At 41.5% G+C, this 15215-nt stretch overlaps 1 protein-coding gene across 3 annotated transcripts in view; it reads left to right on the forward strand.

Annotated features, from left to right (window-relative positions):
* COL4A6 (collagen type IV alpha 6 chain) overlaps positions 1-15215 on the forward strand; it is a 106996-nt gene that overhangs the window by 77449 nt on the left and 14332 nt on the right. For all 3 annotated transcript variants that reach the window (XM_085060365.1, XM_085060366.1, XM_085060367.1), the window contains 15 exons: positions 87-179; positions 1190-1243; positions 2638-2697; positions 3169-3213; positions 4208-4261; positions 5534-5603; positions 6344-6454; positions 7266-7415; positions 8747-8851; positions 9739-9899; positions 10877-11056; positions 11619-11802; positions 13932-14003; positions 14408-14515; positions 14786-15007. In XM_085060365.1, coding sequence (XP_084916491.1) covers positions 87-179; positions 1190-1243; positions 2638-2697; positions 3169-3213; positions 4208-4261; positions 5534-5603; positions 6344-6454; positions 7266-7415; positions 8747-8851; positions 9739-9899; positions 10877-11056; positions 11619-11802; positions 13932-14003; positions 14408-14515; positions 14786-15007 — 1669 coding nt within the window. The remainder of the gene's footprint in view (positions 1-86; positions 180-1189; positions 1244-2637; positions 2698-3168; positions 3214-4207; positions 4262-5533; positions 5604-6343; positions 6455-7265; positions 7416-8746; positions 8852-9738; positions 9900-10876; positions 11057-11618; positions 11803-13931; positions 14004-14407; positions 14516-14785; positions 15008-15215) is intronic.

Consider the following 15215-nt stretch of genomic DNA (forward strand, 5'->3'; position numbering starts at 1 on the left):
AGGGGTTTTTCTTCTGATTTGTAGGCCAGTTCCATAGAAAATCAAACATGGTCTGCTATGTTAATATCTTCCTCTTTTGACAACAGGGTGATGTGGGGCTGCCTGGGCCTCCAGGTCCCCCACCATCCACTGGAATACTGGAATTTATGGGATTTCCAAAGGGGAAGCAAGGAGAAAAGGTCTGTAAATTCGTTTTCCAAACCCTCTCCCTCTCCATGCTCTTTCAAAATTACTGAACAGTGAGAGTTGTTATATTGCCAAATCAAAATAATTTTGTGTACCAGTTTATTCTGTCAAATGATTATTGAATAAAAGTATTCATAGCTCAGAGCATTGTGGACCACTAGAGAATACACACCTCTCAGAAGGAGAAATCTGGAAGCTATTTAAAAGTTTTCATCATTAATCCTAAAAATAAGTGAACTATAGTTTGTTTTTGTTGGACCTGTGAAATTGTGTCAGATGAAGCAAAAAAAAATCAATTTAGAAAAATAAATGGAATCTCCAGCTCTTTTGCCTTGGTGCACACTGCTCTGAAATAATCAGATTTTTTGTCACCTTTACTTTGTTATTACTGAGATGATTTAGGTCATCAGTGTTTTCATAAAAGTTGTGTGGACCTCAAGTTAAGGATTCTCTAGACACAAGAAATTTAGGCATACTGAATTAATCTGGGACTTATACAGGTTGGTTTGGGAGCCCAGTCTGAGCTTGCCTTAGCCCCTGTGTAGTCATGAGAGATTGTCATACTTGGTGGGGTTACATTAGTGTGAGGAGAGGCTCAAACAAGCCCCATTCCTTTGGGCTCACTCTGGAGTTTGTAAGCAGAGTTGTGAAGACTTTGCTGTCTCAACATGTGTTATTTTGCTGCTTTTCATGAAGTTCTGTGTGTGTTCCAATTTCCTAGATGATGATAGGAAATGCTTTTAATTTGGCTTGCAGCAGCTGGGGACAGTGGAGCAGCAGTTCCCAGGCAGTGGTGTTTGAGGCTGTGGAAGTGGCCAGAGGATGCACCAGCACGGTGCTGAGAGACTTGATGTGGCACATGGGGACACAAACCCAGTGTGCTCACTGACAAACAAATTGCACAGCCTTACTTTAGGTGTCAGGAGCATGGTGGGTGTATAGGAGAGAGTCTTGCTTTCACAGGCACAGTGATCTATTGTGTTTGTTTCTTCCCCCTTGCCAGGGTGAACCAGGTCCTCAAGGATTCCCTGGAGACCCAGGACTGCCTGGCATCCCGGTAAGGACAAAGGAGTGTTTTTAACATGTGCCTAATGTGGGTTAGATGGTTCAACACCCTCTGAATAGCTCACAAGGTCTCTACAGGAGCTTCTAGGCACCAGAGAACTTTGAAAATCTGATAAAAATGTTCACAAGACTTTTTGAAGAGTGTAACTGTAATCTGATCGTTTTTTGTGCTGTAGATACGAAGAAGATAATGCTGTCCTACCACAGATTTACAAAGCAGCCAAGATAGCAGTACCTGCAGCCTGCTGTTTGCAGAGACCTGCACGGAGCTCTACCCGTGGCATGGCCACTTGATGGCAGTGTTCTTTGTCCCATGTGCATTTTTTAAGTTTTTTCCTAGTTTTTTCCCTTTAATTGTATCTAAAAATATCTTTTGATATTTTCCTTTAAAGCTGTAAAGCACATGCAGATCTTTCTGTCTATATACATCCAGTTAAAATTTGTCTGTTTAACGTTAGTGCTCATCCACTCGGCATGGTGTAGCATCTTCTCTATATGAATTAAGAAAAACAATTTATCCCTGGGTTCCAGAGAGCTATTTCCCAGCTTAAAACCTTTTGTAAACAGAGGTTGTTTCAATAAGTTTAGGGAATAAATATTTTTGGAAACTTCTGACTAATAAGATAAATTGTTTGCCAGTTTCTTCAATGTACAGATGTTCTCAGGCAAAATACGTGCAAGAAAAACCTGTACATGAAGCACAGATTGTTATTAGCCTTTCTGGACATGTTCCATTATGAGCATTATGAGCTTTATTCATCACAAGAGACCCATTGAAACTGGTGAAATTGAACATATGTGCAAACTTAACCACAACCGTAAGATATTTTACGATTGAAGCCTGAAAATTGCTTAACTACTGTAACTCTTGCTGAAATTAAATCCTGGTGTTCTATCTCTGGATTTGATACTTCTTGCTGACTGGGAAAACCACCAAACATTTCCAAATGTTGAGCGTGAAAATGCTAGTATTGAGTCATTCTTGGGCGTTAGAAGGCAAATGCATGCTCTGAACATTCCCTTGAGCTGCTGCTGTTACAAAATGAGACTTGAAATAATTTCTCAGTGTAGAATAGAACACAGAGTAGCACTGGCAGGTCTTTGCTGTCTATAACATGGGGTCACTTGCAGTTGCTACTGAAATATGTGCCATGGTTTAAATGGATGGAAGTCCTGGGGAATAAAAAGGCACTGTGCTGCACATGCTGCCAAGTCTGATTGATTCAAGTTTTTTTTCTGGGACAAAGTAGTCCCAGCAGAAACAGTTAGTGCCCTTTGTCTCTCTATTGAACTGTTCAAATTCATAAATGGGTTTATGTCCACTTTACTTAGGAATGTGTTCATTTCCAAACTGACTACAGATCTACTGTTGACATTTTTCCTCAGGGCTTTGGAGGCGTTGGAGAAAAAGGAGAAAAAGGTGTGCCTGGCTTACCAGGTGGCAGGGTAGGTAACTTCACAAAGTCCATAAACTCCTGGTCTCAAATACATGAAGTAGGCCTTTCATCCACAGAAACATTCCCTGCAGAGATGTGCTCCAACTCAACAGGATGACCAAGACATTCTGTTCTGTGTGTGCAGAGTAAATCATTGGGTAGAAAGTCTTGATCCCACTAAGATTTATTGGTTTTATGACTACAAAGTAACACCTAAGGTCCTAGTAAGTTGAGACACCATGACTTCCTTAACTCGAACTGCCCATTAGAAAAACAGTGGTTAAATTTTAAGACAAGCCTGCTTTTATCAGTTATTTTGTTGAATTCTTTATATTGCGACTGTTAATAATTGAGAGGTAGGAAAAGCAGTGGTAGATTCTCCTTTTGAAAAATTTGACTTGTCCTTCTTTGATGCTGAGATATTTGAAGCCTGATCAAGCTGAGATGGAGCCTCTAAAAGTTAATTTCTTTGCTGTTCTAGGGTCTTTTGGGACTGGATGGATCTGATGGAATTCCAGGGAGAAAGGTGAAATTTCTTTTATTTTTACTGTACTTAGAGTTACAGAAGCCCTCGAACTGCATAAGAGCTACTGACTTCCTTATCGAGTGGCTCTAAGGTCTCTGATGGATAAATACACCTGCCTTATTGACATGGTTAAACCAAGTAGAAAGTCCATTAAAAACTGTAGGTCCGTTGAACTGTCTCTCTAGTTAACCCTATGTGTTCAGTCACTTTCTTCTATATTTTGTTTAATGTATATCCTCTTCAAAATATAGTACAGGTGATGGTCTCTCCAGCATGATCTAATTCATATCTATATGTTAAAATTATATCATTAAAAACAAGGCCTTTATGACAGGTTTCTCAGCAGTACTGCATGCAAGCTATACTAGGGGATGAAGCAGCCTGAGGCTTCAGAATCCCAGGCAAGATTTAAAGTTCCCTGCTCCAGAGCTCTTGGAGTATCCCATTTTGTCAGCAGTGGCAGTGGGATTTGAAATCTGTATTGGGCCAGTTTGGATATGTTACCCAACAGAAACAGTAGATTTCTAGTCAGACACCCAGAAGGGGAATTTTGGTGTCCCTGAAATGCCACCAGGAAATGGGGAGCTGGAGAGCTGCATCTCCCAGTGGTATTTTAAATGTTTTGATGCCAATAATTTGTTAGAAGGGGAAAAGAGGGAAGACAAAATGTGTGGGACAAAGAAAAGAATGTTCTAGACTCTTCATTCTGCAAGCATTTCTACAGTTCTATGAGAACTCCTAGGTGTTCTCCTGATTTGCACACTCTCAGCCTGCTTGCAAGTTCTCACCATCTTCACAGCACGAGGCCTGAAGGAGCTCTGGTATTTTGTGAGTGCTGAGAAATTGATGCTATCAGTTTTCCTTTATTTCTTCTTCAAGTAGGACAGAGAACTGGGTTTGTGATTTAAGTCCAGGCTCTACAGATGTTTCAGCTAAAAAATAATGCCACTTACTGTCTCACTGTGTATCATTGTTGCCCTGTGTGATTTTGCAGGGTCACCCAGGTGTTCCAGGCTATCCAGGACTGGATGGCGTTGAAGGCATGAAGGTAACTTCTTATTAAAGCATTGTTTTTCTGAAGGTATTTACATGAATTAAATAAGTATCATTGCTCCAATCAAACCTCTTGTTTGCCCCTATATCACTGTAATTTTCAGTATGTTTCAGTTCCTCTTTACTTTATTGTTAAGCATAAAAATGTGTGGTTGCTGAGCTGTGAACACTCAGGTATTTTAATACTTTCTCAATGTTCAGTCATGCTACTTCATGGCTTAGAATTGTAGGTGTAGCCTTTCTGGTCTCCTTTATCCTTACACAAATGCCATATTTATTGGACTGTCGAGGCAAGATTAGGTGGAAGTAAGTGGATGTTAAGATAGTTGCTGATGCTAAAGTCTTGGGTCACAGATCTACAAGTATTGACAAGTCTGAGAGTGTGTTCATTTTCTTGTGCTGGAGATAGGTGATGCAAAGCAAACATTTTCTGGGTATCTTACAACTTATGCAGTCAGACAGCTGGAAGCTGAGTGGAAAATGATTGGATAGTAGTTTGCTGTGAAAACACTGATCTGCCACCAAGACTGCAGACTTGTAAAATGCAAGTACTGAAGGGATTTTTTGTGCAGAGCACATGGAAGAATTAGTAAAAGTTTATGTACAGAGGATTATTACTGGAAGAAGCAACAAAGTGTGCACTGCCTTGGCTCACTGAATGGTGTTTATATGATAAATATGATGGCAGTTTGGACAACAGTCAGATTTTGCACTTGCAGTTTCAAAGAGGATCTGATACTCTTTGAGAGTGTCAGTGAGAGCAAGGAATGACACTGCACTTTGTCACAACTTGCTTGTTCTACCTGGATGATTTTATGAAGGAATCCATTTTTCTGTAAGCTTCTCTTACTGAAATTCAGTATTCCAAGGCAACAGGTAGGTACAGTGATGAATGCTTTTAAAAATGAGAAACAGATATTGTCTACCTGCTACTGGTCAGTGTGCTGACATAACTGGTCTCCAGTACACATTGTATATACATGTCTGTGCTTCCTAGTGAGGAGATTGGAGACCTTCAGAGGATAGCTGGATAGTAGCAGCCATCTTATCTGAAGCAGCCATCAGGTTCATCAGATAGGAACGATGTAAGTCAGGACAGCAGATGATTATGAATAGCAGAACAAAGTGAATTCTTCAGCAGGACAAAGAATGATGGTTAGTCAGTGAATGACTGCTGACATTGGTACCATAATACAGTCTGTTTCCTGACAAGTAGCCTCCTCTCCATCACCCCTCTGAATGTGGTGTGAATCTGTTTTCTTTACAGGGTGAATTAGGTGACATTGGTCCCCCAGGCCCTCCCATCATAATTGACAGGGAAGGTGTAGTCATTTCAGGTACACATTTCCATTTTGTTTTGGAACTCATCTAAAGCATTTTTTCTGATTCAACTTTCTTTCCTAATATATTTTACCACTTTCCCACATTGTATACTGGGTCTAATCCATCCTTTATTATTTTTCCTTTAATTTCTATATTGTTTGGATACACATATGTTTAGTCCTTTGTTTATAACTTAAGAATTTACAGAAAACCTTTCATCTCCGCATTACAGAGTGATGTGTTTCAAGGCAGAATGAAATGTCTTGCCTGACAGACTGTATGTGAGCATGGGCAAGTGCTGTGTCTGCTCTGTAGATACACTTGAGTCTGTCTTCAGTGTACTCAGGAAAAACAGCTTGCTGGTGTTGGTTGGTAAGGGGTGCTCTGAATGTCATTCTGCTGTTATTTGTTGTCCAATGTGGTAAGAATATTGTTGAGAAAATTAGCTCATTAATGCCACAGCTGATTGAGGCCTGGATGGGAACAGTCTCTGAAGCCATAAAGGTAAGGGGACACATTGTATGGTCTCTCCTATTCTTTCTCCTTGATGTGTAGTCTAGTTTGAAACAACCTCTGTAACAGCTCAGGAGGAGTTTTTCCCATTATTACTAACTTTGACTAACAGGTTTCTCGCTCACAGCTTGGCAGCCTTCATTATCCATGAGATCACTGGCCACTACAGCAATTGACTGAACAGTCTTTCTGCAGAAATTCTCATGTGACTTTCTTCCCTGTTTTCCTCTTTGTCTGACAGGTGCCCCGGGTGACCCAGGAAACCCAGGAACACCTGGTCCTCCAGGAGATGAAGGGATCAGTGGTTTGCCAGGCCTTCCAGGAGCTCCAGGGTTTCCAGGCCTGGAGAGAGGTAAAGCAGCTGCCCCCGGTGCCCTTGGCAGGCTGCTTGCTGAGGGCTTTGCAGAGATGTCTCTGGGTAGTGTCCTTCAGGTGGTAGAGGTAATGGAGCAAACCTCTTCCTGCTCCTTCAGCTGGCTGATTTGCAGGCTGCTCTGTGAGACATAGGAGGCAGGGATGACACATAGGGAAGCCAATTGTGTTGGCTTGGATGGGAGCAGAATTAGTGCTGCAATTATTACAGCCCAGGTAAGTCTTCATGTGTGAATATTTGGTGTAGCAGTGTACACAGGAGGCTGTTTGAGTTCCATTTTGAATGAGCTGATTGACAGAACCTTTCCTATGTTCTAAATTTTAATGAATGGTTTTGAAATTTTTTTCATCACTTTATATTTGCAATAAAAAGCTAACAGATTGGCTTGATAAACCCACTGGGGGTGCAACCTGTTTGTCCCATCAAAGATCTCATTCAAAATTTCTGTTTCATTTGAATGTCATCTGGGAAGTTCTGGCCTGCAGTGATCCAGAGATGAGGAACTACTAAGAAAATCAGAAAATAAAACTCCTCAGTCTTATACAGTTAATTGTCTAATTGATCAGTGAGACTTAAATGCTGTGCTGTGAAGTTTTTTGGATGACCAAAGAAGTGTGTAAATGGGAGCCAGTTGGTGCCTCCAATTAGTACTTTTTCTTTGGTGTGCAATTATAAATTGTTCTGTGCTAACATGATTGCAGTTCAGGGTACAACGGTAATTATCTTAACATTAAAAATGCTTCAATGTGTTTGCTGCTGGAGAGCTGCTCATTGTGTCATTGTTGTCTAGATGGAATGGGCCCTGGAGGGTCTCCAGGTATTCCAGGAGTGAAGGGTGAAGTGGGAGAACCGGGAAGAGCAACAATTGGATTACCAGGCTCTCCCGGCAGAGCTGGTTTACCAGGCCTGCCAGGAGCACCAGGATTGCCTGGTTCACCACGTATGTAGATTTTTTTACGTCTATTTTTGTATTGGATTCAGAGTGAAACAGGACAAATAATCATTTATATATTTAGGTCTTTGCCAGCAAGGATTATTCATCTGTAAATTGTAAATGTTTGACTGACTCCTCATTGTGATTGTGACTCACAAACTTAAATATATCTATATCAGCAGACACTTCTTTGAGGTAAGACAGTAGAGCTAATTATTGTTGAGTGGTGTCCTGAGAGACTGAAGCATAAGCTTGTGTAGACACAATTTATGACACAAAGGACTTTGAAGTTCTAGGCCAGTCTCCTATTGGCTTAGGCAAAGAATAGAGCATGACCTGAGGTAAACGTGTGCCTCGTGAGCAGGTAGTTTGGGTACCAGGAGTCAGATAGGATGCCTGAAGAGACAGTTTCCAGACCTAAGGAAATGGGATTTTGTTTTCACATGTTTATTTGTATGGATGTCCTGATTAGATTAATTGTGCATTGTTTTGTTTTCCTCAGAAATTGAGTATTACATGATCAGGGTTGATTTTACAAAATTTTGTGTTTTACCATTCTACCACAAGCTGGTTTATTTTTGAGAGCCAACCTTTCAGAGCAGGGGACACTCTGGTGATGGAGCCAGTGAGCACGGTCTGATGAAATGATTTTTTGTGGAGAAGAAATATGTGTTCTCTTGTCAGTAACTGTTTGCTAGTCAAATCTGGCTCAGTTTTCTGCAGAGTCTGTAAAGCTGCTGTGGCTGTGTTTAGCTGATGGCTGCAGTTTGTTTCCATGGAGCATCAGACAGTGCTGGTCAGCACTCCATCTTACTGTTGTCACAGAGGGGAAGGGTTTTCAGACAGTGTAGTTTTAGATTACGTTTGATCACTTTCTGCTGCTGTTTCCATCAGCTTATGTTTCACATTCTATTCAGCATATAAAGTGATATAGGAAACAATCCTGCAGTCGTGAAGTGAGGGGCAGGGAAAGTCCTCTTAACCCTTTTGCCCTTTAGTATCTTCCCTGAGCTGCAGCCACTGAATGAAAGCCATTTGCTCTTCTTTACGCTACCTGTCCACAGTTGGGTGAGTTCTTTGGTCAACTGGTAAACCTATGGTAGAGGAATGAGATTCTGTTGCATCCACACTGTGAGAGCTTTTGTTTTCCTGTATGAGGAGCTAGAAGCAAACGTGGCAGAGCTGCAGCCTGTGGTACCAACCAAGTTCCATCTCCTTGTGTTACATCCACAGCTGCAGTTTCATCCTGTGCCAGTTGCATCACTGATGTTGTAAGTCAGTAATGAGCTGGAAATCACCTTTCTCATGGCCTTTCCTTGCCTTCTTTCTGCATGTAGGCCCTTCAGTCTCCCTAGGGACAATCCTGAATGGAAGGACTGGGGCCCCAGGGGAACCTGGGCAAAGAGGGCTGCCAGGAGCTTTGGGTCCAAAGGGCTACAAAGGTAATTGCCTCTTGTTTTGGGAGAGCTTTTCAGCAGTCATTGGGCTAAAAGATATTTACACATGGTTAATATCCTAAGGGATGAGTTGTAAGTGTCTTCATGACAAGTTGCAGGAGGGGTTGAAGAAGCCAACAGCCTTGCAAATTTAGAGGGAGTTGTGCCCAGCACTGCCAGTAAAATCCTATTTTTACTTCTTACTCTGCTCAGGCAAATATGCTGATAAACATCTCATACCCAGAAAATTAGCTAAGTAAGTTGTACTTTAAAGCCATGAGACTTAGAAATAAAATCTTGTTCACTGCTTTTTGCAATACAGGCTACAAATGGCAGAAAAACTTAGTTTTATTCTACTCTGTGCTAAAAATCATGAACATTTGGGTCTTAGTGTGTGACAGAACCAGCAGCAAAAGTTGGGATGATGCAGACCTCACTGTGCTTGGTGATTGTTTGGATCCATGGCCAGTTACAATTCAGAAGGTCACTGTAACCTGAAAGATTCAGCTGGGGGTCATTGTAACCTGCTGTGAGTGGGCGTATGGATTTGTTTTCTCTGGTAACTATCTCTTCAAAAATGCACAAGACCTCCCTAAAACTCTCCTAAACCCATCTGTTTAGGAAAGTTTAAACCTTTGGGAAGAGGTCAAGAAGTGCTTAGGTTCATGCTGCACATAGTTATTTGGTGATGGGCATTGCATGGAAATTTAACTGGAGAAAACCTGAGCTCCACTTGCTTGGCACTCATATCACCTGAGCAGAGGAGGCATAAAATCAAATCATATGAGAATGGCTTTGTCTTAATTGAATCAAATGCTGCTTTTGGAGCTCTTGCAACTGAAAAGGGTCTTTATCCAAATGAGACTGAGTTTGGAGTGTTGACTGTTTTCCAGGAGAGGCAGGTGATTGTGCTTGTGATGGAGGAGTTACAAGAGCTGGTCCAAAAGGCATCTCAGGCCCCCCAGGTCCATCAGGAAGCCCTGGTTTGCCTGGTGCCAAGGGCATTGGTGGAGACCCAGGCTCTGTGGGTGCACCAGGACTTCGAGGCCCTCAGGTAAGGCAGGAAGAGTTTGTATTGGTATTGGTGAATTACAGGGGTGCCCATGTGCAATTGCTGGTCTTGAATGTAATGAAAGCAGAACAGGGGTTTTTTTTCATAATTACTTCTATTTATTTGGATTAAAAAAAAAATAAAAAGGCAACCTAGAAACTGATCTGTGTAAAGAAACTGAAAGTAGAGATATTATCAGCTATAAAACTGGGAGAACAAATGGTTCTTCAGTTCTGAGAACTGCACATTCATCAGTCAAGAGAAAAGCAGTAATAGTTGTTCATCCCAGGACTTGGAAGTAGACATACATGGATTAGACCCAGGGCTCTTCCTAACAGAGGGCTGGCTGGGGAAGCACTTGTACATGTGCATGGAGAGAAGATCTGAAAAATCAAACAGGGAGATCTTTCCACATCATTGCTCATAGCTATAAAAACTGTGCGCACCACAGATGCAGTCTGCTTCCTATCTGCTGTATGCTAAATATGTTAGTGAGAGTTGAGCTCTGTTTTCTGTCAAACAGCAACCATAGTATTTTCCAAAGTGCTGAGCATTGCTCATTGCCAGTATTTACTTTTGAAAATCCTAGTCCATAATGATCCAAGACTTTTGTCTTCAGAGTATCTTTATCAGTGTCAGGAAGTGCAGCACACCAAGCAATAGAGAAGAAGATTCAGTACTTGGGTCCCATTATATCATGAGTGATGTAATGTTCTCAGATGCCATACAAGATTGCTGTTCCAATTACCAGGTTTTGTCTTGCCACTGTGGAGCTGTAGTGACAGTAGAAACAGTTGAAAATAATCAAACCTCTAACTTGTTTCCCCCCCTCCCAGGGTAACATATACAATCGGAAACCCTCTGGAGATTCTGTCTGATCCAGTCATTGTGTCCTGTCCTCATATGACTTTTTTAAGAAGCAAAGCCTTTTCTCTGCATATTCATGTTCCTTTTTTTATTTTTAATCTTTTGGTCTGTAGGCTTCAGCTGGTCAGCAAGGTCTTCCAGGCCTGAAGGGAGAAAAAGGGGATCCATCTTATGCAACAGTGAAAGGTGCTCGTGGGGACCGTGGAGCAACAGCACCCAGAGGACCTTCAGGCATCCCGGGAAGTCCAGGCAGGGATGGACTTCCAGGCTTGCCAGGCCCACCAGGCCCTCCAGTAAGATCAGATTAATTTAGCAGCAGTGTTTCAGGGTTCAAATAAGGAGCAGAGAAAACAGCCAGGCCTGGCAAACTAGTTTTGATTAGCCCTGTGGTGAATGTACAAATACATAAAAAGTTCACAGTCCCTGAGCACAAATTTGTCTTGGTCAGTATTAATAATTGACAATCCTTATGCCTCTATCAGAAGGCAAACTTCAGTAGACCCTAATGCTGTTCTATGTTGTGTCCTAAAAGACCAAAGATATTGTAGGGGTAACTTGAAATAAAAAAGTCACACCAGAATCTTATTAATTAAAAAGAAAGTAAATGTCTCTCAGAATATGTAATATTTGCATTTTGACAAATACAACATAAAATATTCTTTTTAATATTCATGAGGTTTCCTGTGGTTTAAAAGAAAGATGGATTATTTGTAGTGATTTCTGTATATCTTTTCAGGCTCACCAGAGCCTTGCACAGGACCAACCTAACTCTTTCACACTATTTAAAATGACAATGGTGGATATTCTTTTTGCATCGCTTTGATTTTCAGCTGTAATTGTCTTTGCTGTGAACAGGGAGATGGTGGACTGGGTTTCCCGGGTGAGAAAGGGCTGCCAGGATTACCTGGCTCCAAGGGCCATCGTGGAGAAACTGGTTCTCCTGGTGTGGGATACCCAGGTCCTAGTGGAGTTCGTGGACCACCAGGTGACCCCGGCATGGATGGGTTTCCAGGACAAGTAGGTCTTCCAGGCCCTCCAGGTAGGTGTTGCTGCTCTTGGGAAAGGTGTAAAGCTGCAACTCAAATGGTACTCAATTTACTGCTGTGCCTGTGGCCAGGCCATAAGATTGTATTTGGCTAAAGATTGCTCTTCAAAGTAATTGAAACTCATTTGTGGGCTCGCCAGACCTCACACAGCAGTCACAGCTTCCTCAAATTGTCATGTTTAGGAGCACAGAGCTAATAAGCAATAAATACTCAAGCAGTGCTGAAATACTAGGACTGTTAGATGGACCTACTCCCTGACTAATGCTGGAAAGCCATTTTACACCAGAAGTAGTTAGGAATAATGATAAAATGAGGATTTTATAGAAGTCTAATTCATTGTCCAGATAGAAATAGTAATGTACTAATATCTGAGATGTCTGAATCAGTTTTCAGAGCTACTACCATTACTGAAATAAGAGCTCCAGATTTTTTTAAAAGAAGAAATGGTAGGACATTGTATGAATGAACAGACATTGGTAAATAAGAGATTGCCATGACAGGTAGGGAATTCAGCTATGACTACAGCCAGCTCTGGGCTGTGTTTGCTTGCTGAGGTACTATGGTTTGGCTGTTGGTGTGTGTCATTATATGCACATATAGCATACCATAATAAGTGTTAAAGTAGGTAAATGTTGGTTTGATAATGCTTCATATATAATGTTTTATGCTCATTCTCAAATTACATGGAAATTCACGTCAAACATTTATGAAAAATATTTTCATAGCAAAATGACTGCATAGAGCTGGTCCCAGTGTCTTGATTCCATGTCAGCCATTTAAATATAACTTAAAGTAAACAGCATTTTTTTCTTTGTCACTGCTGATTTCCAGTGTATCTTCCATCCTGTGTGTACTTGGGCTTCTAGGTTTGTAATTCTGTCTGTGTCAGTAATACAGAGCCAGTAATGTATTTTCAGGCATCATATTGTGGCATAGATTTCTGGACTGATAAAGTGATGCTCTGAGTTCAAACCCCTCGGTGGTGAGACCACCACAGTGAGAGGAGTTGGCAGAGGAATCTCAGGCCCAGAGGGAGGTGAGAGCAAGGCCAGGGCAGCATCGGGAGGCTGCCGGATGTGCCGGATGGTCATATTACCTCACACCAGTGTCATGCTGGGGAGTTGTTATGGGGCGAGGAGATAGCTAGCATTAATGTCCCCCAGGGACAGTCTGCATAAGCTTTTTTTCCAATTCAAGTCACATGCTAAATGCTAAAAGCTTTACTAATTCCTAGCTATGAATGCTTACGTCTTTGTTGGGTAAATTGTCTCTCACAGAATCTGCTAAATTAAAATTGCATTGTGAGATAAGTAAAAGTAAAATGCTTTGTGCATGATGTGAACTCCAGATATTCTGCGGAGCCCATCAGAAGCCAGCTTATTATGAATGCTACATCAAAGCTTTGGGAACAATGAACAGTCCTTTGTAGGAGAGTATCTATAGTCAAAATATGTGGGAAAGGGAGTAAGTCATTAGCCAATTCAGTTTGCACCTCCATAGAGATGTGCAAGAAAACTTGTGAATGCATCTTTCCTCCCATACTAGAAAATAATTTGCATATATTAAAAGACCCTTTGATGTAGTAAATTTCATCTAATTTTAAAGAAATGTGTGTGGGTGGAAGAAATAATAATTTCTTATGCTGTCCAGATTGAAAGGCCTTGTCATGAAAATGAGGAAAGACATTTAAAGGGTCTGTGACTTACTGAAGTTATCACGTCAAAGACACCACTGAGGGATTTTCGAGTTTGTGCAGTAAAACAGGGTGAAACAGTCTGGCTTTGGAAGTCTAACCCTGTATTTTATAAAAAGCTCACACAGCTCCTGCCTTAGGGAGGACGAGTTACTGGGTGGAATCCTGGGTCTCATGCTACAAGAAGTCCACAGCAATAGTTGCTGACTTTTACTGGTCGTGCAGCAGATCAGGAATAGGGATGAGATCAGACAATTACCAGGCTCTGAATGCCCTTTAACATCACATATTTGAGATGTTAGCAGCGCTTGATGTGCGTAAAGTCATGCACAACCACATATGATGTGTCCTGTAAAAAACATCTAAATATTCCTCTTCTGTCCATCTCTGAAAGAGGCTGTGTACAACCTCAGTGTTTCTTTGTTGTAGGTATCACCTTGCCCTGCATAGTTCCTGGAGCATATGGGCCCCCGGGGACTCCTGGCTTTCCAGGACTGCCAGGTAGGGAGACAACTGATGTAATGCCCTGGCTGACTACCAAGCACACTTATTGCTCAAGGAAGATAATGCCTCCTAATTAATCCTCCTCCAAGTGGTAGTTATTCCAGGGGCTTAACTGGCAGAACAATGTCCTTTTTTTCCCCAAAGTGACTGGGCCTAAATCCCAAGGAGGATCCTAATGAGTGCACCATTTTTTTCCTCCTTCATGTTGCCTTGAACACAAACCCTCTGCTTCTGTGTTTATGTAGCTCATGAACAGCCAAAAATTTGAGACTTTATTTAGCTTAAATTGTGTATCCAGCACCAGCTTTGCAGAAAAGATCTGATTCTGTTTTCTTGTGTTGTGTTTTTGTCTTCTGCTATTCATTTATTGATATTATTAATTGATATATTTTTACTCTTAGGTCCCAAAGGCAGCAAAGGCTTTTCTGGCATTCCAGGCCAACCTGGGTTACATGGTTCTAAAGGACACCCAGGGTCTCCAGGAATCATAGGCTTGCAAGGGGAGCCTGGTAAGAGGGAAGTGGCTGGAGTTCTTTTTATTGACTGATTAATTGTACAATACATTATTGAGAAAGTTATCTAACCTTTTTGGCCACTTCCGCCTCATACGTTCATAATGCTTTCTATCACCAATTATTGTTTCTAATTCTGTATGGAAATATTCTGCAGCTTTTCAAGGAAATTTTTCTTGCATGAAATTTTTAAAATGTGTGTTTTGTTTGAGATTCTATTGGAAGCAGTTATTCTGCTGAGTGACTTTTACTGCTCTTGTCTTTAAGGCTTCCCTGGACCACGAGGAGAGCAAGGTGCACAGGGACTTCCAGGACTGGATGGAACTGATGGTTTGCCAGGGAAAATGGGTGCTTCAGGCTTAGCTGGAATAAAAGGAGCTCCTGGAGATGTATTTGGTGCAGAGAGTGGAGCCCTGGGAGAGCGTGGCCGACCTGGACTCCCAGGTGATAAAGGGCTTACAGGTGATATTGGATTTCCAGGACCAAAAGGTAAGAGCTGATACTGCTTATTATCTGGGAATCTCAAACTGGTTTTCTTTCAAAGACGCTTCTTCTTCCCAATCTCTTTAAGATAATGCAACTCCTCTGATCTGCTCACAGATGGTGGTTTGCTGGTTTTCTTTTAGAAGCCAATGCAACTCAAAGGCTTTTATTAAAATTCACTTATTAATTAAAAGTATGGATTTTGCTTTATTTG

This window comes from Lichenostomus cassidix, chromosome 4A (assembly GCF_008360975.1).
Source record: "Lichenostomus cassidix isolate B80296 chromosome 4A, HeHo_3.0, whole genome shotgun sequence".
Classification (NCBI taxonomy): domain Eukaryota; kingdom Metazoa; phylum Chordata; class Aves; order Passeriformes; family Meliphagidae; genus Lichenostomus; species Lichenostomus cassidix.